This window comes from Arabidopsis lyrata (assembly GCF_000004255.2).
Source record: "Arabidopsis lyrata subsp. lyrata unplaced genomic scaffold ARALYscaffold_4, whole genome shotgun sequence".
Taxonomy (NCBI): domain Eukaryota; kingdom Viridiplantae; phylum Streptophyta; class Magnoliopsida; order Brassicales; family Brassicaceae; genus Arabidopsis; species Arabidopsis lyrata.
This window is the reverse complement of record NW_003302552.1, coordinates 20,874,557-20,896,603: the sequence shown is the minus strand read 5'-3', so window position 1 is coordinate 20,896,603 and position 22,047 is coordinate 20,874,557. Positions and strand designations below refer to the sequence as shown.

At 37.8% G+C, this 22,047-nt stretch overlaps 8 protein-coding genes across 9 annotated transcripts; 4 read left to right on the top strand and 4 right to left on the bottom strand.

Moving 5' to 3' along the window:
• The first annotated feature begins 552 nt into the window (after positions 1-552).
• LOC9316069 (transcription elongation factor TFIIS) lies at positions 553-1,430 on the top strand. The gene has a single exon (XM_021027184.1). The coding sequence runs from the start codon at positions 668-670 to the stop codon at positions 1,409-1,411; it is 744 nt and encodes a 247-aa protein (XP_020882843.1). The 5' UTR covers positions 553-667; the 3' UTR covers positions 1,412-1,430.
• A 111-nt stretch (positions 1,431-1,541) lies between these two features.
• LOC110228899 (F-box/LRR-repeat protein At2g42720) lies at positions 1,542-3,594 on the bottom strand. Its single transcript, XM_021027183.1, has 3 exons — positions 2,354-3,594; positions 2,090-2,230; positions 1,542-2,009 (listed from the first exon to the last, which is right to left on the bottom strand). Exons 1-3 carry the CDS (start codon positions 3,254-3,256, stop codon positions 1,719-1,721), a joined length of 1,335 nt encoding a protein of 444 aa, XP_020882842.1. The 5' UTR covers positions 3,257-3,594; the 3' UTR covers positions 1,542-1,718.
• Positions 3,595-4,985: 1,391 nt separating this feature from the next.
• On the bottom strand, positions 4,986-7,854 carry LOC9316068 (50S ribosomal protein L1). Its single transcript, XM_002879955.2, has 10 exons — positions 7,259-7,854; positions 6,683-6,760; positions 6,471-6,512; positions 6,283-6,385; positions 6,043-6,107; positions 5,903-5,947; positions 5,693-5,800; positions 5,516-5,603; positions 5,382-5,428; positions 4,986-5,299 (listed from the first exon to the last, which is right to left on the bottom strand). Exons 1-10 carry the CDS (start codon positions 7,808-7,810, stop codon positions 5,222-5,224), a joined length of 1,206 nt encoding a protein of 401 aa, XP_002880001.1. The 5' UTR covers positions 7,811-7,854; the 3' UTR covers positions 4,986-5,221.
• Positions 7,855-7,936: 82 nt separating this feature from the next.
• On the bottom strand, positions 7,937-12,042 carry LOC9317935 (sec1 family domain-containing protein MIP3). The gene is made up of 7 exons (XM_021027912.1): positions 11,808-12,042; positions 11,489-11,632; positions 10,979-11,128; positions 10,198-10,641; positions 8,496-10,028; positions 8,339-8,407; positions 7,937-8,249 (listed from the first exon to the last, which is right to left on the bottom strand). Exons 1-7 carry the CDS (start codon positions 11,853-11,855, stop codon positions 8,121-8,123), a joined length of 2,517 nt encoding a protein of 838 aa, XP_020883571.1. The 5' UTR covers positions 11,856-12,042; the 3' UTR covers positions 7,937-8,120.
• Positions 12,043-12,449: 407 nt separating this feature from the next.
• LOC9317934 (phospholipase A1-IIdelta) lies at positions 12,450-14,305 on the top strand. Its single transcript, XM_021028357.1, has 3 exons — positions 12,450-13,093; positions 13,267-13,641; positions 13,946-14,305. The coding sequence occupies exons 1-3, from the start codon at positions 12,509-12,511 to the stop codon at positions 14,174-14,176; spliced, it is 1,191 nt and encodes a 396-aa protein (XP_020884016.1). The 5' UTR covers positions 12,450-12,508; the 3' UTR covers positions 14,177-14,305.
• An 84-nt stretch (positions 14,306-14,389) lies between these two features.
• Positions 14,390-15,898, top strand: LOC9316067 (phospholipase A1-IIdelta). Its single transcript, XM_021028356.1, has 2 exons — positions 14,390-15,491; positions 15,569-15,898. Exons 1-2 carry the CDS (start codon positions 14,478-14,480, stop codon positions 15,788-15,790), a joined length of 1,236 nt encoding a protein of 411 aa, XP_020884015.1. The 5' UTR covers positions 14,390-14,477; the 3' UTR covers positions 15,791-15,898.
• LOC9317933 (multiprotein-bridging factor 1a) lies at positions 15,850-17,288 on the bottom strand. Its single transcript, XM_002879953.2, has 4 exons — positions 17,041-17,288; positions 16,599-16,682; positions 16,248-16,330; positions 15,850-16,153 (listed from the first exon to the last, which is right to left on the bottom strand). The coding sequence occupies exons 1-4, from the start codon at positions 17,180-17,182 to the stop codon at positions 16,034-16,036; spliced, it is 429 nt and encodes a 142-aa protein (XP_002879999.1). The 5' UTR covers positions 17,183-17,288; the 3' UTR covers positions 15,850-16,033.
• A 565-nt stretch (positions 17,289-17,853) lies between these two features.
• Positions 17,854-20,629, top strand: LOC9317932 (plant cysteine oxidase 4). 2 transcript variants are annotated; one of them, XM_021029970.1, is made up of 6 exons: positions 17,854-18,133; positions 18,549-18,801; positions 19,094-19,239; positions 19,769-19,922; positions 20,015-20,218; positions 20,335-20,629. In XM_021029970.1, exons 2-6 carry the CDS (start codon positions 18,699-18,701, stop codon positions 20,451-20,453), a joined length of 726 nt encoding a protein of 241 aa, XP_020885629.1. In that variant the 5' UTR covers positions 17,854-18,133; positions 18,549-18,698; the 3' UTR covers positions 20,454-20,629. The 2 variants fall into 2 exon arrangements, with proteins under 2 accessions (XP_020885629.1, XP_002881866.1); XM_002881820.2 differs by having other exon boundaries at positions 18,061-18,133; positions 18,696-18,801.
• The last annotated feature ends 1,418 nt before the right edge of the window (positions 20,630-22,047 follow it).

Sequence of the window (22,047 nt, the reverse complement as noted above, 5' to 3'; positions counted from 1 at the left end):
TCACTCGCATACTTAGCCGCTCGTTGTGCAGCCTTGAACAACTCCAAGAACTCCTGCTTCTGCATCACTCTTCCTTTCTTGATCTCTCGCTCTCTTTGAATTTAAGGTTTCGAAGCAAGAAAATGAGAGAATTGATGTGTTTCTTGCCACGCAAGCTTGCCTATACATTTTTTTCTTTTATCTTTCTTGCCTATAATTTTGCTTTTGCATAAATTTTTGTATTAATTTTACAGAAGTGAAAATTTATCTTTCATGGAAATTTCATTTATGCATTTATAATGTTTTAAGATTCGAAGAAATTCTCAAACAATGAGATTACAAAATTTATGAATAAATATTAGTTTCTAGGATGGACGAAAGATTATTACTTACTGGATTTTCAAAATAAAATAAAAAATTACATGGCTTTATCAGTATCTTCTGAAGAAAAAAGGAAAATATATTAACAAACAGAGACGAAAAAAGGAAACTTCGGGCAGACTTGTAACAAAACCTATCTGGTCTTGGATTTGAGTCTAACTCTCTTACTCTTTATATAAACACACCAGAGAGGAACCATTCCAACAGTTTACCAATTTCTCTCCTCTTGCGTTGCTTTGAAACCCTAGTTACATCGAGAGAAAGAGAGAGTAAACACACACAAAAGACCGATCAAGAACAGAGAACGATGCAAAAACAAGAGTTCTTGGAGTTGTTCGATGCAGCACTTCGAGCGGCTAAGTCTGTGAAAGGTGTTAAGAATTCTCCAGAGGTATCGAGGTTTGTTGACGCCATGAATCGTTTGAAGGAAGCTCCTGAGTCACTTGCTTGTGACGTGGTCTGCACAACCTCCATGGGGAAGGGTTTGAGATTCTTCAAAGATCACAAAAACCCTCAAATTCGATCAGAAGGAAAGCTTCTTTGGGATCTTTGGACAAAGATTATTCACGCTTCAGGTAGAGAAAAGAGCCGTGATAGAGATACTCCGGTGAAGATTCCGACGGATTCAACAATAAAGAAGACTGGAGATTCAAAACGAGACAAAGTGCGTGAGATTCTACAAACATCTTTGGCTAAAGTTGCTACTGAGGTTGTTGACACAGAGATGAAGACACGAGTCACTGCTTGTGATCCTTGGGTTGTGGCTATATCAGTGGAATCTGCAATGTTTGAGAGGTTAGGTTGTTTCATGGGACCTCAAAAAGCAAAGTACCGGTCGATTCTGTTCAACATGGGAGATAGTAACAATCCAGATTTGAGGAGGAAAGTGTTAATTGGTGAGATCAATGGAGAGAGACTCGTGACAATGGAGAGACAAGAGATGGGGAGTGAGAAGATTCAGAAGGAAGTTCAAAGGATTAAAGAGAATGCAAGATTTAAGGAAGAGAGTCGAATGAAGATGCTTCAATCAGCAGATATGATCATGACTTAGTTAGCAGAGATTTAGTCATGAGTTCCACTATTGTATATAATCATTGTTCTTGTCATAACTCGAAATATTATTTGATTGTGATTTCAAATACGATGATTGGTTCAAGTTCATAATTTTGTTTCTTAATCTGCGTTTAAATGACTCTCTTGGCATGAGAAGGTTTCCATAGAAGAATACTAGACAATGACAACCACACAGTGAAGGTTTTGTCATAAACCAAATACAAAGACTTCACAGTCAACAGTAATTCAAAAGGAATTAGCAAAACCATAAGTACTACTCAACAGTCTTTTGTTTTTTTCTTCAGTTAAAATATGGCTTGGATCTTGCAGTTTGAAGAAGCTCTTGGAAGCTTCAAAAGATACTGTACATCGATGGGCACTTGGATGTTGTTTGCAGCACGAATTTTCACCAGCTCAAGAAATGGTAGCTTCATTAGGAAATACCTTAGTTGGTTCAGCTCTCTTGAAGTTCCTTGATAGAGAGATATCTCCAGCACCTTCACAGGAGATGATGACAGGCAAGACGGGATCTTCTCCATATAGCCAGAGCAAACACATGCATCCCCACAGTTTGTAGTTACGTAGTGCTCTAGACCCTGAAGCATAAAGGAGACAAAGTTATAGACATATTGGTATATATGGCGTTTAGGATGGGTCTGTATATGTCATGAGATACCTTGAAGACGAGTGTTTCAAGATTTGGAGAGTTCTTGATCAGAAGTGGCAGAATTTGCCATCCTTGCTTTTTGTCACTCGCGATAGATAGATAAACAAGGTTGTCGAACATGGGTAAATCTTGACCGGAGAAGTAAAACAGCTGCAACAAAACCAAATCAGCTCAAGTAATACAATATTTGAATCAGAACCTCAATAAGCAAACCCAATTCTGCCATCAGAATACTGTAACATAACAAAGATCTTTAGTGAAGTGAAGACTGACCTCAAGAGCATCACTAGTTAAGTGAAGGACCTTAACATTTTTGATACCAGTGATGAGATCCATCATGTCAGCAGGAACTAAATGAGCAGATCCATCCCTTAGTCTCCGTAATGGTTTGTCCTCCACCCAAAGATTGATTCTAGCTTCAACGAGGGAATCCAAGTTAACATTTGCATACTTGCTCCCAAATATGCACGAATGTTCCAAGTAGACGAGACTGGGAACATCAAGCGAAATGATGGGGATATTATAGAACCGGATGCGTAGTCTCTTTAGAGAAGGAGAAGAAACAGAACCACACCATTGTTTTTGTTTCCATCGCTGATCCTCAAGAACCAGTTCTTCAAGCAGAGGGCAACGAGGCAGAAGAGTTTCAAAGACATTATGATCTCCATCAAAATCAACAGTATCAAGACATAAAGTCTTAAGCATAGGAAGATAAACGTTCTCATGAGAAAGGTTGATTGTAAAACCACGTCCTAGTCTCAGCTTAACCAGTGTGTTACTCGTGAAGATCAACAAAGGCACAAGTTGAAATTTTCCTCTGAAAGTGATGAAGAGATCAAGATCCGTAACACCACCACGCGCAAGCACATTGCGTATCCAGCTCTGAATACGAGTTTTGTCTAGGACGTATTGATCATCATCGAGATGAATCTTTAAAGCGAGCTTCTTTATAGGAGACTTGGCTTTCCGATTGAACAAAGTCACCACAAAATCAATGAATTGTCTGGGATTTTCACGGCGGTCTTGTCTAGCATAAACAAGGTCAAGACTGGGAACAAAAACAAACACATCCCTCCACCTCGTAGAGAGTGATGACGTTAAAGCAGCCTCTTTTGTGGAGAGAAATGATAAGATGTGCTCAAGAACCTCATCCGGTAAAGAGCTGATTCTATCCATTATTACTCCAAAACCCCTAAACCACAGAATGAACAAAGCACGAAATTTTCAACAACTAGGCTCAGAAACAGAGTGGATAAGTTTCAAAGTTGCCCTCTTTTTGCTGTTCCATCCATTGCAGAGTACTATTGTCTGTTTTCGACCGAAAGAGAGATAGTGATCAAGCCATCGATGCCCAAAGAAAAGAGATACCTTGCTAATTGCAACAGCGGCGGCGAAAGCTCTTCAAATTCAATCTCAATTAGGGTTTTGGCTATCCGATAGAAGAGACGTCGAAAATGTAAAAATGATGCGGTGCAATTAATAAGTCTTTTGAGTATCAAAAAGACGCGCCGAGGCCGAGTCGTATGACAACTAACTAAAACGACGCCGAATCGTCTGGCTACTGATACGTCGCCGATTAAAAATATAAAACACTCGGGAATACGTACTTGGGCTTCTTTACATTCATTATGATGAGGCTAGAAGTCATAATTGTCACAACTTCGGTTATAGATTATTAAATTGATCAGTCTTATTTGATTCAACTAGATTTGAACCCGCGGTCACCGCGGGGCTATAATTTTTTTAAAAAAATCTAAATATAATTAGTTTTGTTTATTAATAGAGAGTATAATAAAATATTTCAACCTATTTTATAAATGTACCATCCATATATCTATATTAATAATTTTGAGTATATTAATTGTGTTTTAGGTTTAAATGGTATATCTATATATACACTTAAACGACATTTGGCTTTCTTCTTCTTCTTGCCTCAGTTTAGGAGAAAGATTTTTCTTGCGGTACACCGCGGAACTATTATTTTTTTTTAAAAAATTTCTCCTTAAACTTCCAAATCTAGATTTTACCACGCGGTACACCGCGGGTCAATTTTTTATAACTAAAAAATTATTTTGCAAAATTTTAAGTTGTATTTGTTTTGTTAATATTGTTTATTTTGTTTAGTGTTTCTAATTTTATAATTAAATTTTGATTTTTAATTCTAGGATTTCATCCATAGTATATTGTTTAATATTAATATTGATCTAAACCCGTTGCACCATATAACCCCGTCCCGTAAAATTAAACATCATTTGTTATTTTTTTTGAATAATATTTTTATCCACTACAGGTTGCAGGTTCATGCGGATAAGCCCGTAGAGAGTTGCAGGTTTGCGGATCCACCCGCCAAAAGAGAAGCTATCTTTTGAAACCCTTTGTTTTGTTTAGAGGTTTTAAGAAAATATGAATATCCCTAAAAAATAATTTTCATTATATGAAAAAAAGAAGTAGAAGAAATTGTAGTATCAATATTCCCGATTTTTACATCACTTTTTTTTTTTTGTCATCTGGATTTATTATTTATTGCAAATTCTGAGAACTGTTACAATTAATTTTTTTTTTGCAGATAAAAATCAGAAGTTAACTAAGTCGAGATTTTTAAAAAGATTGTGTAGAGATTTTTGGTAAATTGTTGAGAACATATTTGATTTCAGAATCTTTACTTAAATAGATAAAGAAAGATTTTGTAGAGACTTTTGCTAAATATATGAAAAATGAATTTCAATTAAAAATCTTTACTTAAATAAAACAAATCTAAATAATTAATGTTAGTGGCATGTCATTGTAAATACTTCTCAACTTCAGGATTTATTTGCTAATTGTGATCCAAAAATGTATATATAGATACCTACGAAAGAATTCTTTTATTAAGAGATTGCTATGAAGTTGTATTGGGAAAGAAACAAGGGGACAAAATTTATGATGTTCTTATTCAAGTGAAGGGCCTTTATGGGAAGTGGATGATAAGCTCTCAAACAACAAAAACAAAGGAGAAAAAGACTGAAGCCAATTCGATCAATTGAGCAATAGACTACCTTAGAGACAACATATCATAATGTTTCAAAGATTCAGCATTTGAAAAACAGTTTAATCAACCTTTCCGGGATAATTAAGATTTTTTATCTTTTGGAGTCTACTAGCTCACTTGAGCTGTAATTTGGTATGGAGATCCGCTGCTCTAGATAACGACTGTATCGATACCGGATAACCCTTTCCCATCTGCAAAAAGCAAATCTTTTAGGCTTAATGAAATCCAAAAATGTTTCTACAAGGAGACGTTGGGTTTGATTTGTAAGCTTACCGTACTGCATAAGTGGAATGCATTCACATAACCAGCATATTTTGAAGCTGCAGAAAAATATAAAGAGTAAGGCACTCTAATCAGCCAACCAATCATCTCTCAACCAAAAGTTATAAGTTCCCGGTATGACTTACTCTTTTTCAATCCGGCAGGCTTTGCCAGCAATAGTGCATTCATAAACGCACCAACATTCTCTCGTAAAGCCTCTTCAGGAAAGCTCATCTGTTGGATGTTTTTAGGAAAGTAATCTTTGTTAAGAATGAAGCTAATGAAATTCAGATTAACTTCAAGTCTTTGGAAAGAGATGTCACCTTTCCAAGTGGCACATGAAGAATAGACGTTTTATCCATTCTAAATTTGGTATGTCCAGCTTTTGCATCTTTGACTGCTTTCGTAACATCCTTGGTCACACTACCTTGCTACAACAAATATAATATTTGTTCAAATTTATTTAAGGGCAAGAGGTAAGCATATTGACTGATACATTAGAGTAAGATGCTGAGTGAAAGAATCAAACTCACTTTGGGGTTTGGCATCAAACCGTGATTGTTAAGAATCCTTGATATCTGCAAATAAGCACAAACCATATGTATGTTATAAGAGAAGATATCGCCTCCACTATATTCCAAAGAATTTTGAATAAGTGCTCAAATCCAAGAACCTTGTAAACACGGGGCATCATTTTTGGAGTTGCAAGACATCTATCAAAGTCGATCTTGCCGCTTTCTGCAGATGGAGTTAAGTACAGATAAATAATCTAACATTGGAACAAAATTCGACAAACAAAAAGATTGCTCAAGAAATGAGATAAGTTATGGCAGAGCCAAATGCAAGCATGTTCAATTAGATGTCAGAAGTGAATTATCGAAGGAGGATGAAGTCATATGCATTGGTTCATTACTCAAGATTTCTTCAATAAGTTCAAGACCACCAACGACATCAGCTCCTGCAGCTTTTGCATCCTCTGCATCAGCTCCCTCGGCAAAGAAAGCCACTTTCACATCCTGAACAAGGAAGATCATTTCTTGTATTATATTAGTGGCTGGTAAATAGAAATTCCCATCATGGATTAGAATGACATTCTTTTACCTTCTTAACAGAGTGGGGTAGAGCCAAAGTACCACGAACTATCTGAAGTTTAAACAGTGATAACAGTCAGTCTAGAGTTAAAGCCAGGGAGACAATTGTTTTCAGAATAAATGATTAGGGGTAATCAATCAAAATGCTAAGAATGCGATCTTTAATTAAGAATAAGATAGAGAAATTAATGTATTTCCAGAGAAAAGAAATGCATCACATACCAGCTCAGATCTTCCTTTTTCAATGCCCAATCTCACATGCGCCTCAAGAGTTTCATCAAATTTCGCCTTGGCATTGGCCTGAACCATCAATAAAAACAGCATCAGAATGAAAACCATACGAATAAAAGGGATGCACAAAATTGATTAGTCCATGTTTACGTTGAAGCACTCTGTCCTCCCTCACTCTACTTGAAAATCAACACAGTAACATCTATTACCAGTTTACAGAATTCACAACTCTCTCAGTACCACTAAACAAAACTTGCATGATCTATTACTTATTTGAAGTAACCTAAGTATAAAACAAGTGAGAGTTTAGCCCCATCTAAACTAATCCACAACGATTAACAAATCTTCCAAGACTCCTTATTTTCACATTATATAGTCAAATCACAAATGATCCTAATTATCGTAGCTTCCTCTATATAGTCTCCTAGCTACGAAACAAGAAAAAGTTTGATACTTTGAATCATTTGCCACAAAAAAAGATTCATGGAACCCTAGATAGTGTAGCTTCCATTCTATTACAATGGCAGCTCAATTGAGAATCAAGCATGTGGGTAAATGAATCCTGACCTTAATCTCTCTAATGGCTTCCATGAGATCGAAAATAGGTTTCTTTCCATGCTTCAGCTCTGGTTTAAGCAAAGTTGGCAAAGGAAGTGAAGAAGTATCTTCTTCAACAGCATTAGCTCTTAAAAACTTTCTTCTAGCTCGATTCTCTAATTCAATCCTCTTCCTTTCCCTCTCCATCTCCTCCGGAGTTCTTTCTCCTTCATTCTCACCGGCGACGCGATCCTCCGGAAGCGGAGCCACACGCTGAGCGTAAGAAACCGGATTGATCGAAGGAGAGTCTTTCACATATCGGATTTCTTCACGAGTCCAGTTCGATGATTCCGGAGACTGAAGGTTCTCCGTCGATTCAACATTTGTAGGTTCAGATTTCGGATCCTTGGGTTTGGCGGCGTATGATACTGGCTCGATTGTAACAGGCTTTTTGCGAGATTCGTTTGAATCGGATGATGAAGAGGAAGAGAAGAGTCTAGGGATTTGTTGAAATGGAGACGAAAAGGGTTTGATTAGACCTTGGCGGCGAGCTTGAGAGAGTAGAAGCTTCATAGCTGCCATTGTTGTTCACTCTGAGGTTTTCCGTGTGAAATGTGATTTTGTGGGTTTAAGAGGATTTCTAATTTTTAACTTTAAAGCTTTTTCTCTAAATGTTATAAAACTTGAGGGGCCAAAGATATAAATAAATTGAGCATAAAAAGAAAAAAACTCTTATTCACAACTACTAACCAAATCTTTTGTTCTCTCTCGAAAATTAAACTATAGTTTTGAAGATTTTAACGATCATTAGTCATGGTTTTTTCTTTTCTTCTTCTAATATTATTACAAGCTAACAACAGAGATTATGAGAGTGAGGTCTTTTTGGAAGAGATCAAAAATGGCTGAGCTGTCCCAACAATAACTCGAACATGTCGTCGGGAGTTACAAGTGTCGTTCCTCCGATAACCAAGTTAATGTCCGGTCTTCCGCTCTCCGACACAGCCTCTTGAGCTTCCAAAACCTTAACAATGGAGGAAACATAGACAGTTATTAATGAGATAGTCCTAAAACCGGTGAATGCTAGGTCACTTTTGTGGTGAGGAAACTCACCTCTCGGCCATTGATACCTCCAATGACAAAGACAAGAATGACACTCTGGTCTGCGAGGCTTGGTCTTGCCTGCAATAGTATTATCAAACATTAATATCTCTCTTGTGGAGGATGGGGAAAAATGAAAGTAATGGGTAGAGAGAAAGGTTTAACTAACCTGACCAAGACCAAACCTTCCAAACCCGCTTTTAATAAACCTTCCGACAGTTGAAGAATGATATTCTAAACCGGGTATCTCTTGTTTGCTCAACACTTTTGTTATAAGCCTGTACAGTAGCCCTTTGTTTCCACAAGGATCGCCGGGAAAGCTGCTCTCTGAAGCCAAAGAGCCTTCTCTTAATGGTAGATTCCTTGTTCTTAGACTCGATAACTTGTGGAGAAACCTAAACAAGCTGTCTACTCTATCACGCAAATCCAGCTTCAGCTGCATATCGTCATAGGACTCGTCTGCTTTACTATTGTCAACTTCTTCTTCTTCCTCGTCACCCCATTTCCCCCATGGATCATCATCAAGAGCATCAATGTCTAATTGATCATCAGATGGAATTTCTTTGGTTTCCTCGGACTTGAGACGATTCAATCTGCCCTCAAGCTCTTCTGTCAACCCATTAAGAAACTTGAGATTTCCTACTGATGGATTCTCGAGAACAGCATCGACAATGGCTTCTTTTAGAAAATGCTCTTCTTGCCAAGAGAAAGGCCCACCTGAGCCAGATGTAGGGAAATTCTCGCCAGCAAGAATGTAACCAACAACTGTAAGGAGTAGGGCGTTACGGAAAGATAGCAGCCCTCGTGATGAGGAATCTGGTTTCTCATTCTTCTTCGCTTGAAGTTCTGCCAGAGCGCTTTTGTTGATGAGGTCACTAATTTGAGCAGCCAAACCCTGACTCGTATCACCAGCACTTACGTTTAACATCATCTCTGCACTGCTAAAAGTATCCCATTTGGCACTTTGAGATTCACCAAGAGCAGCGGCTGTAGCTGCCGCTAACTGAATAATCCCTTTGTTTTTCAACAAAGATGACTGGCTTTGGGACAATGCTCTTATCATGGCTTGGAGCTCTGGTTTTGTAGCATAACCAGGACGAGCTCTCACATTAACAGAGATATTTTCGCGACGCAGAGCCTCTTGAAGCCATTTCTTCACCAGTACACTTCCATCCTTTGTTTTCCTATCAATCATGGCCTCTAAGTACGGTGTTCCTCTAAAACATTCAGTAGCGACAAGAGATCCATTTAGTAGTTCAGTCCAGTTGGTGGTAGATTTCTTGTCACATTCATTAAGCAAACCTTCATTTTGTGGATCAGAAGTGTATGAATCCCAGCCACGTAAAAAAGCTTCAATTCCTTCAGGAAGACCAGAATCCCGAATCTTGCTTGGTTCTTCATTAAGCAGTTCCCCAAGCGGCACTTGAACATCAAGAGAAGGACGATTGATGCTTGGGACCCCTTGTTTAAACTGTGCTTGTGAAGAAAATCTTTCTGCCCTAGGCAAAGATGAAAAGATACGATCGAAAAGTGAATCCCCGTGACAGCAGGGAGTGATAAGATCAAGTGTGCGGTCAACAAGTAACAAGGCGGCAGATCGCTTACGACGCCCTACATCATAAACACTTGACATGTCTGTCAGAATCTTCCCAACACTCTTCGATAGGTCGCCAAGTGAAAAAATTTCCAACTTCAACTCCATCTACAATTTTTAAAAAGCAACAACATGGTCAGAAACTTAAGAAAAGGTACAGAAGAAATTAAATTATTGAAAAACAAGCGAAACAGATATCTTCTAGAGTTCTAGCTCACGCATGTACTTCATGAACATCGTGAATTGAGTTCAAAATGATTCTGCATTGTTAATTTACCTTAAGGGCCAGTTGGTAAAGAAAATGTGCGGTAAGAGTTGCACCAGAAGGAACATCATCAGCATCAGACATAGATCCAGTACTTATGGGAGGCAAACCAAAACTAAGAGAATCCTCATGTTGACGGGACAAGGACGCTTCTGCGACTGATCCTTGGGAAGGTAAGACAAACGCTCGAGGAGTGAAAGGACAAATAATCAAGGGGAAGTGGTGCACCGAGACTACCAAACCTTCTGCACCACCTGATGAAATATCTACATTTTCGCTAGCAATAGGCTCCATAGTAAGGGATTCAAGTGCAGAAGAGAACTTAGAAACCCCTTTGTCTTTAGATATTTTGTCGCTTTTCTTAGTATGTTCATTGTAATCCTGAACAAGTAAGGTTTCGTACTCTCTGTACGCGTCTGGACCGAGAGGTAAATCAGGGATGGCTGCGTGAGACCCCTGTACAACGTTCAAATTACTGAAGTAATTAGATGAGAAATATTCAGTGATGCAAGAAAACAAACACCTATTCTGAAGAGTCTTATATATGGAAAATTATTTTGAAGAAAAGGCATAGAGAACCAAACTGCTAAATCAAATTAGAGCATACATTACTGTCACTTTGAATTTGATTATATAACGGTCACTAGTGATGATAAGTCGGACACAACAACCAGTAGTGTTGATAAGTCAAATAGCTTGTGATTGTTCTAGAAATTAAAAATGCGAATATGATTGTCCGGAAAAAAAAAAGAAATAAAAGAATGAGACCAAGGATAGCGTTTAAAAAGAGCACCTCAGAAATAGACGTGAATACGGTGCAGTGTTGAACACCTTCATGGGTGCTTAGACACCGTAGCATATATCGATGAGCATCATTGAGAAGCCGAGATGTCATAATCACAATTCTCTTTGCACAATCAGTCTTTGAATTCCAATCAGCCACCTATAGCAAAAAACAAGCATCAAAAGTCACATCATATACCAGAAATCAGAAGATATCTCACTTTCTAGGATCTTTTTACCAAAAGTATGAATCGAAGATATCAAACAGAATCATTACAAGAAATAAAGAAGGATAACTTCAGAAAGACAATCTAAGTAGTATGCCAAGCAATCCAAACTCGAGCATACAATAGTAACAGTAAAATCAATGGAAATAGAATTCAGTCTTCCCATTGCAGCATGAATAACAATCTTCCCATTCTTAATCTAGATCCTCAATTACCAACACTAAACATAGATTGATCCCATCTTTCTAAACCAGCATTTTGCACGCACAAAATTAAAACCGTAACGAGCTTACCGCGTCTAGGGAAGTCATATTTTCAAGACTGCAGACTGCTCGAGCACCTAGCTCCAAGAACAAAGGGAAAGCTCCTACAAATTGAAAACATTCTGTGCAGCCAGCATCGATATACACAATGGCATCTTTAACATCCTCTTCTATCTACAAAACAAACATTTCAAGAATCAATTACTCTTGAGTATTACGATAAGGTACTTTAACATTTCCCAAGAACACAAAAAAAGGAGCAAAATAAGATCGTAATGATTAAGGTGGCGCAGATCAAAACGGATAACAAGATGAGACCACAGAAAAAAGGTGAATTCGGATTTCTTACTTCGCGGATCGAATTGAGACAAGATATTGCGACATCGATCAGAGCCATTGCTCTCAGCTACAGTTTATCGTGAGTTCTAGTACGAGAAATTGATCGACTGAAATCTCCAGCTAGAATCAAAATACTATGAGATGTGCTGTCTCAATCAGACTAATGCCTGAACCACCGGAGAAACACTGATCTCGCTTCGCCGGGATATCAAGCTAAGACGATGGGATATCTCACCGACGACGAGCATCGTCTTAGCTTGATATCGTTCGTATGATGTTGGGCTTATTTGGGCTCTTAAGTGATCTCTGATTGAACATGGGCCATAACACTAAAATTAGAGAAGAAAAATATAGCATATCGATGTCCTAATCACATTTAAAAATCAAAAGGTAAATATAAATCCTATATGTAGTTATTAATATTTCCTTCCAAATTTGAATTATTCTCAACGGAAAAACATATAAACTTTGAATAGCAACTGGATTTAAATTTAATATTTGGAGTTGACCAGTTTACTAATGAACACTAGCATATTCTACGGCATATAAGATTAGTTCATAACTTCATTATCCAAATAAATTTAAAAGTGTCTCTCACGATTTTTTTTTTTTTTTTTTTTTTTTTAGTCTCTCACGATTATATATAAGCAAATCTCAAATGCGTTAAGTTACACACACAACATTCACACAATCAAATCATTACCATCAATCATGGTCGAGCCAACATGGGAAGAGCTTCTCGGTCGAGACAATTGGCAAAACATATTGGAACCACTTGACCACTCACTTCGCCAACTCATCCTTCGAACCGGCGACTTCTGTCAAGCCACTTACGACACTTTCATCAACGACCAAAACTCCATCTACTGTGGAGCCAGCCGTTACGGCAAACCATCGTTCTTCCACAAAGTCATGCTCGATGATGCTAGACACTACGAAGTCGTTTCGTTCCTTTACGCTACGGCTCGTGTCAGCGACCACGAAGCCTTCTTCCTCAGCTCCATGTCTCGTGAATCTTGGGACCGCGAGACTAATTGGATCGGTTACATCGCGGTCACGTCTGATGAGCGGACGGCTGAGATTGGGAGGAGAGAGATATATGTTGTGTTTCGTGGGACGACGAGGAATTACGAGTGGGTTAATGTGATGGGTGCGAAGTTGACTTCGGTTAAAGAACTGTTGATGGACGGTGGAGATGGTCCTGAGGTTATGCTTGGATGGTTCACTATTTATACGACGGCTAATCCAAACTCACCTTTCACCAAGATGAGTGCACGTTCGCAGCTTCTTACCAAGGTAGTGAAAATTTAAAATTAAATTGATCGTTAGAGATTCATCATTTTCAGATTTTTGTGATATGGCTCGAATCCAAATTAACGTTATCAAATATTTATTAGGAAATAATTTAGATTCGATTCAATTTGTTTGATTTAAGTATATGCTATGATTAACTTGGTATGAATTAATAGATAAAAGAATTGCTAGAGATATACAAGGACGAGAACCCTAGCATAGTGTTCACTGGACACAGTCTAGGTGCCACAATCGCGACACTCGCAGCATTTGATATTGGGGAAAACGTTACAAGCGGTTATGGCAACGTGCCGCCTGTGACGGCTATTGTTTTTGGTTCTCCGAGAGTTGGCAACAGAGAATTCTGGGACAGAATCAAGGGACATAACAATGTTAGGATATTGCACGTGAAAAATGAAATTGATCTCATCACTCGATATCCAGCTAAGATAATGGGGTACGTCAACATTGGGACCAAACTCAAAATCGATTCGAGAGTTTCACCTTTTCTTAAGGAAACCCATCATCCCGGTGATTGGCATAATCTACAGGCAAGTCATTCTATTGTATTGTGCTTATTTGTTTTGTTTTTTTTTTTTTTTTTTTCCTATTGTGCTTAATTTATGTCAAATCTTAAACAAAATTCAAGCTAGTTCTAAATGTAATATAAGAAACTTTTGTCTGCATTTACATTTTGCAACTCTAGTGATATAATTTAAGGTTTTTAGAAATCTGAAACTTTTCGTTAATTTGTTTAAATATGCAAAAAAAAAAAATAATAATAATGTCGTTTGAAACCACCAATGTAAGTAGAACCGAAATTGGTGTTAACGGTTATGGTTTGGGTGGATGCAGGCGATGTTACATGTAGTAGCGGGATGGAACGGGAAGAACGGGAAATTTGAGATGAAAGTGAACCGAAACATAGCATTGGTTAACAAATCATGTGCACTATTGAAAGAAGAATGTTTAGTTCCCGAATGTTGGTGGGTCGAGAAAAACAAAGGCATGCTCAAGACCGAGGGAGGTGATTGGGTCATGGCCACTCCCGACGACGAAGACAAGCCCGTCGTCGAGTTTGATTAACAAACAATTTGTGTCTTTCGTGTGTCTCTATTGATTTGTTGAATTTTCTTTTCTCTATTTGATTAATTGGGTTGATTTTTACTCTCTGTGTATGGTTGAGATTTGAGAATGATGTGGAAGTTTGTGATATACTATATGCCAATAATAATCCCACACCATGGATAACCTTTTATCGCTATGGACATAAGTGGGTCAGACACCATCATCACCACAACCACTTGTATAAAGTATTAAAAAAAAAAAACAATTTTGTTATATACCCAGGAGTCAAGAGTCACTTATTACACACCATTTCTCTCAAATGGCTACAACAACATCATGGGAAGAGCTCTTAGGCTCAAAGAATTGGGACACTCTCTTAGACCCACTAGACCAATCACTTCGCGAACTCATTCTCCGTTGTGGCGACTTTTGTCAAGCCACCTACGATGCTTTCGTCAACGACCAAAACTCCAAGTACTGTGGAGCCAGCCGCTACGGCAAATCTTCTTTCTTCGACAAGGTCATGCTCGAATCCGCTTCTGCCTACGAGGTTGCAAACTTCCTCTACGCCACAGCTCGTGTCTCTCTCCCTGAAGGTTTGCTCCTCCAATCACAATCACGAGATTCTTGGGACCGTGAGTCTAACTGGTTTGGCTACATTGCTGTCACGTCTGATGAACGGACTAAGGCTTTAGGACGCCGTGAGATCTATATAGCTATGAGAGGAACCAGCAGGAACTATGAGTGGGTCAATGTTTTGGGTGCTAGGCCCACTTCAGCTGACCCGTTGCTGCACGGGCCAGAGCAGGATGGTTCTGCTGGTGTGGTTGAAGGTACGACTTTTGATAGTGACAGTGAAGATGAAGAAGGGTGTAAGGTGATGCTCGGGTGGCTCACTATCTATACATCTAATCACCCCGAATCGAAATTCACCAAGCTGAGTCTACGGTCACAGTTGTTAGCTAAGATTAAGGAGCTTCTATTGAAGTATAAGGACGAGAAACCGAGCATTGTGTTGACTGGACACAGCTTGGGAGCTACAGAGGCTGTTCTCGCCGCCTATGATATAGCTGAGAACGGTTCCAGTGATGATGTTCCGGTCACTGCTATAGTCTTTGGTTGTCCACAGGTAGGAAACAAGGAGTTCAGAGACGAAGTAATGCGTCACAAGAACTTAAAGATCCTACATGTAAGGAACACGATTGATCTCTTAACTCGATATCCAGGGGGACTTTTGGGGTATGTGGACATGGGAACCAACTTTGTTATCGATACAAAGAAGTCACCGTTCCTGAAAGAATCAAGGAATCCGGGGGATTGGCATAATCTTCAGGTGAGAATCTGTCAGGAAAATCTTTCAATTTTGACAACAACGATACAGAGTAGAAACTCATTTTTATGTATGTGCAGGCAATGCTCCATATTGTTGCGGGATGGAATGGGAAGAAGGGAGAGTTTAAACTGATGGTGAAGAGAAGTATTGCTTTAGTAAACAAGTCATGCGAGTTCTTGAAAGATGAGTGTTTGGTGCCCGGATCTTGGTGGGTAGAGAAGAACAAAGGACTGATCAAGAACGAAGATGGTGAATGGGTTCTTGCTCCAGTTGAAGAAGAACCTGTACCTGAATTCTAAGCTGTATTTCTGTATTATTTGTTTTAAGTTCATCTTAAATCAACAATAAGAAGTTCAACTGTGTGATGAAAAGACCCGAGTTATTTATATTGATATGAGTTTATGAGATGAGTGATTCCATCAACCAAACAAACATTCAAACGGTTTTGCTTTCTTACATCAGAAAAAGATTCTTCTTCGCAAAGTTAGGACATTAGATGAAAGCATTGATGCTTGTTACTTACTACATCAGTAGAAATTGGCTCACTTCTTTCCACGAAGTTTAGCTCCAAGTGCTCTCTCCAGCTTAGAAAGGATTTGCTGGTTCGGGATTGCTTTGCCAGACTCATACTCTTGAATCACTTGTGGCTTCTCATTGATGATCTACACAAAAAGAAACAAACAAGTGTTTGTTTTGTCATGAACTGAGGACATACAAAGGGTAGTAATAGGAGATAAAGAGATAGCAGTTAAATACTTGAGCAAGTTGGGACTGGGTTAACTTCTTGTCTGTTCGGGCTTGCATGATGGCTTTCTTTAGCTCAGTAGGCACACGTTCATCTGAATTCACAATTGCAATATTCAATACATGAAGCTTTAGCATCCAATACACATCAATCAATAAAAAGTTCCTCTCACTATAACCATCAACGACTCATGCAGAAAGATAGACAAACTCTACTCATGTAAGAACAGTTTTCCAATTCGTGAGCCACTTTGAATCAAGAAATGAACACATTTACAGAGCCTGACATTACCATATTCTAACCACTAAGGAAATCAATTCACCATTAGTAAAAGCAAATGATTAAAGAAAGATAAGACTTACGAGTAAGGTTCTCAGTGTCATCATCAAGCCTTTTGGTGTTCAGAGATGTGCCGCTTGATGCCGCCTTGTTGGTTCCAGCATTGACTAAACCCAACAAACACACACACACACAAAATCAATGTTAGATGGAAGCAATAACTAGAAATTACACATAGACACAACAAGATTCAACAGCCAGAATCAAACCAGTAGAAATTATCGACCTAACATGAGCAACAACTAAATCAGCAATACAGATATCGGAAATTTCAGTTGACAACGAATACATCCCTGATCAGAAATCACAATAACCCCAAAGGCATGAAGCTCAATCAAATCGCACCTCAAAGCCTCCAATAGAAAAATCAAGGAAATATAATAATCGAGAGCCCTAAATCAAACCAGATAACATCAACAGGAGCTAAGAAAGTCTAGAAATTAAGGAAAACGAAGAGGAACGAACATTTTCGGACGGTCTCGATATCGGCGCCGGCTCGGCGAGCGGCGTTGACAGTTTTGTCGTCACGCTTGGCGGCGGAGTTAGGGGCTTTCTTACGGATCACCACCGGCTCCCAATCCTGAGTCATCGGTCCAACTCCTGCCATGGTTTCGTCTCAAAGGTTTTTTTTTTGTTCTGCAACCGCCTTTTGACAAAATCTAGGGTTTCTTTCTCTGTAGGTGAACGAACTGATAAAAATGAAAAGATAGGAATTGGTTTTTGATTTTTTTTATTTATTTTCAAAGATAGGAATTGGTTTAACAAAATTACATAAACCTTTCCATGTGACCTTTTTATCTAAAGAATCTAGAAAAAGGCACTATCAAAATTTTTATTTCAATTTTTCTCACCAATGTAAACTATATGTCATATATTTGTATTTTCAAGTATATCACTCATCATCTTTTGTACTATATTCATATACTTGACATGAATATAAAAAATTTAAATGGGTACCAAAAAAAAAATGTTGAAGGTAAAAAAAAATTTTTAGAGCAAACAACAATTTACCTTAACTAAATTTACAAAAACGATATATAATTGATTTACGGTAAAAAATAATCACTTTAATTCATCTGTACTACTACTACATATTACAACTTATAAATAGTCAACAAGAAATGGTTTATATAATCTGCAAATAGTTTTGTTCATTGTATCCGCCGCAATCATTAAAACTGTTTTCTTCTTATATTGGAATTGATCAATAGAATGAGAACTAAAACCATATCCACATGAATGGTGTGTTTGTATGTGTGTATTTATGAAAAAAGATGACCAAGAAGTTTTTGTTGGTATTAGATTTGGTGTGGCGTTTATTTTGCTATTTCAGTTTTCAAGGGGTGATTTAGTAAATGAGTAAATGGGTCCAAGTTGAGAAGAAATATCTCGTGGCACATATGGCAACACAATTAAGAATATTGGATCCTCTTTTAATTTTTTTACTCTTTTTTACTTATTAAAAAAAAAAAAAAATTACTTCTTCTTCTTCTTTCTTCTTCTTCTACCGAGATTGATTCTATTTCTTCCGGATCTTACGCAACCACTCTCACCTAAGGTTTCTTTCTCCTCCTTTTTGATTCAGTTTCGTTTGATTTTTTGCTCTTTGGCTTGCCGTTTTAACTCCCGACGCATTCGTTATTTCTGGTTATTTTGAGAAAATCGAATCTCCGATTTGAGCTCGAATATTGTATTGAGTTAGATAACACGTCCTTCATCTGTGAGTTTCTTAAGCTTATTGGATGCAAAATGCTTTAAAAATTGCTGATTATATTGTTCAATTCGATTATATCTGTAGTTTTAAAACCGAAATGGTGAACGTTTTGATGTTCTGAATTTCCAAGTTTGTTTTCGTGATTCAGTGCCCCTGTGCAAGATGCTCATTGTAGTCGCATTTGTTTTGATAATAATTCTCATGGTAAGTAAGAATTTGTTGAAAATCATACATTTGTTTTTCTTTTGACTTGTTTCAGGGGAAAATGTTTCTATGTTGTAGAAGAAGGAAATGGTTATAAGTCATGAAGTTTTAGTAGCATCAGTTGTTTGTTAGAAAACTTTGAACGGCTCTTTTCATCTGTTACATAGCTTCGTTAGCCTGAGGATTTTGGAATTGGATTCAGATCATGCCTTACTTTGCTCAGAGGCTTTACAATACTTGCAAGGCGTCTTTCTCTTCAGACGCACCAATATCAGACGAGGCTCTGGAGAAGGTTCGCAATGTCTTGGGTATGATTATACATACGCACATATTGTTCAGTCTTTGTCCGGTGGTTTCAGTCATCTGGTTTTTGGCTTATGATTGTTATCTTTTTGAGTGCTTGTGACAATGACTTTTTTTATGAATTGTTTGGCCCACAACATGTGAATTCGTTTATCTGATCATTCTCCAAATTACCTTATATGAGTGTATTTGTTAAGGGTGTTGGTGGCAGTAATCATATATATCTCACTTCACTTTATTCTTAAATGCAGTGGTCCCCTGTTGCACTTACACCCTTATTTGTGATCTATGTTTCAGAGAAAATCAAGCCATCTGATGTTGGAATCGAGCAGGAAGCTCAATTGGCACGGACCAGGTCTGGTCCTCTCAATGAACGCAATGGAAGTCATCAGTCTCCCCCAGCAATAAAGTATCTTCATTTGCATGAGTGTGACAGTTTCTCTGTAAGCTTACTGATTTGAAAACTCTATGGCTGATTAGTCTTAAAAGTTAGTTATGATTACTGATAGCTACTACAAGAGAGTCAAATGTGGGTGGGGTTGAAATGGTGCATCTTATGTGATCTTGTTTAGATAGAACGTAGCATAAGAGTCCCATTCTAATTTTGGTTTAAATAGGATTGCATCTGCTTGGAATAATATGCAAAACCCGAACTTTCAGTAGAGATAAAAGGTTCAATGCTCGATAGCCTGAGACAATTTAGTTGATATTTAATATTCTTTTTTTCCCGGATATTCGAAATTAGGGGAATAGGGGGGCATCCAAACATGGTCTTTGAGAGAATCTCAGGAACCCATCATTCAAGCCATGAGCCTGGAGTCTGCAAAAGCCTATGACAAATGATCTAGAAAGTATGAGTAAACACAGTTCGAGTCAATTCTGAGTCTGTCTCTAGTTGGGTGTTTTATCTTCCTGATATTGCCACCAATGTTATTTCTCAGTTGGTTCATTTTGCCTCTGTTGTCAATACAGATAGGAATTTTCTGTATGCCACCTTCCTCTATGATACCTCTTCATAACCATCCGGGCATGACCGTGCTAAGCAAGCTCGTTTATGGTTCAATGCACGTGAAGTCATATGATTGGCTAGAGCCTGAACTGACCGAACCAGATGATCCATCACAAGGTAACCGTGGTCTTTCTCTTACTCTCTCAGTTTTTTAACTAATGATCACTCTTCTGGTCTAATTATATATAAACTCTTTGATTCATAAGCAGCAAGACCCGCTAAACTGGTGAAGGATACTGAGATGACAGCTCCAAGCCCAGCAACAACATTATATCCGAAAAGTGGTGGCAACATTCATTGTTTCAAAGCCATCACCCATTGTGCTGTTCTTGACATCTTAGCTCCACCTTACTCTTCAGAGCATGATCGGCATTGCACCTACTTCCGGAAATCCAGAAGAGAAGACTTACCAGGTAAGACAACTAAGCTCCCCCCCAAAACACACAATTCTCGGTCCCCAAAAACCTGATCCCAAGACCATACTAGATTCTACTTTAATGATTTTGATTTGGATTGTGAAACGGAGCAGGTGAAGTAGAAGTGAATGGAGAAGTGGTCACAGAGGTGACTTGGCTTGAGGAATTTCAACCGCCTGATGACTTTGTGATACGACGAGTTCCGTACAGAGGTCCTGTTATTAGAACTTGACGATAATCTATCACATAATTTGGGCGGCTTGGGATATTTATTTATTATTATTTATATTCCTTTCGGAAATAATTTGGGGGTCTTTTATATTGCAAACGGGATTGTACATACTAATTTGTGATACACCGTGTGTCTCCGTTTCATTATATTGCAAAAGATTTCTAATGGTTTTAGTCTTCGGTACTAGACATTACTAGTAGACTCTCTAGTGGCATTTTTTTATCTTATCAAAATCCTCAATCTTCGTTTTGCGTAGTTGTGTATCTTCTTTATATATGATAAAAAAACCTTCCATAAAGGTCACACCAGCATAAAAGTTGCCCCGATACGCTTTCTAGGTTGTGAAGTTGATAACAAAGTTGGGATTGATTCGGAAAATAAAAGTTCATGGGATGTGTGATCTTAATTAGTGTCTTAAAAAGCAAAATTGACCTAATACTAATCAAATTCCGCCTACTACGTAAGACTAAATTACATCTCCCTCTACCATTTCAATGAAATTTAATTCCTCGTTATTTTTTTGTCATTAGATAAATTAGCTCTCCACTTTTTCCCATACGGTTCTCATGAAGAAATCAGGACTATCGATTAATTATGATGATGAACTTGAAGTAATGATGTTGAACAACCAAACCAATTCGTAGTGGTTAAGTAATTGAACTTGAAGCATGGGTTTAGGGACTAAGATCCAAAAAAAAATTCATTGCGATTTCAATACTATGGACGTTTAAATGGTAAGAATATCCGAATTTTTACATGTCTTGAGAATAGTCTAGATTTCGGTCCAGATTCTTTGGTTATAAAGAAAACAAAATGTTTAACAACCAAACATTGATATGGTCCCTAAACTAGACCTAGTCCCAAAGACCAAGATTATAATAGAATAAATAAAGCATTTCGGGGTAATCATGGTTGAAATGGACGAGTCTTTGAGACATAAAATGTTTAACATGCTCATTGAGGTGTGGATACCCTTTGATCCCAACCGCCTTTCTAGCTAGCCACAACAAAAGTAAGCATGGAAACAACTTGGAAGAGAAACCAATGTTACATTGTTAATTTGTTACTCTATATTAATGCATTTTAAATATTTCTTATGAGTGTTATAAATAAAACTCCATCTCCAAATTAATTTATAAATGTGAGAAAAGAAAATTGAAGCTAATAATCATGGTCCTGGGTAAAGATACGTAGGCATGTGATGAGGAATAATTCAAAGACGGTGCCTTATTTTGCGGCGATTCTTTAGGGCAACATGCAGAATTTTTTTAGCTTCTTGCATGCATAATAAATAAATATATCAACTGGATCAACGTCCTTTTTTACATTTAAAAATGGTTTTGTACATATAAAACGTCCTCTAGGGAAACAGTTGTTATATTTTTTGTCAGGAAAAAAAAGGTTTGTACATATAAAACGTCATTGAATGCATGAAAAGAAATCCTCTGAAATGGAAAAAAAGGAATTTTCTTGGGAAGAAGTAGAAGAATTCGATCGACAAAAGATTCTCTTAACCAATGAAATTCATGTCGATTAAAGATAATCAAGAACTATTAAAACAATTTGAAGTTATATATATTCCATAAAAGAGAGC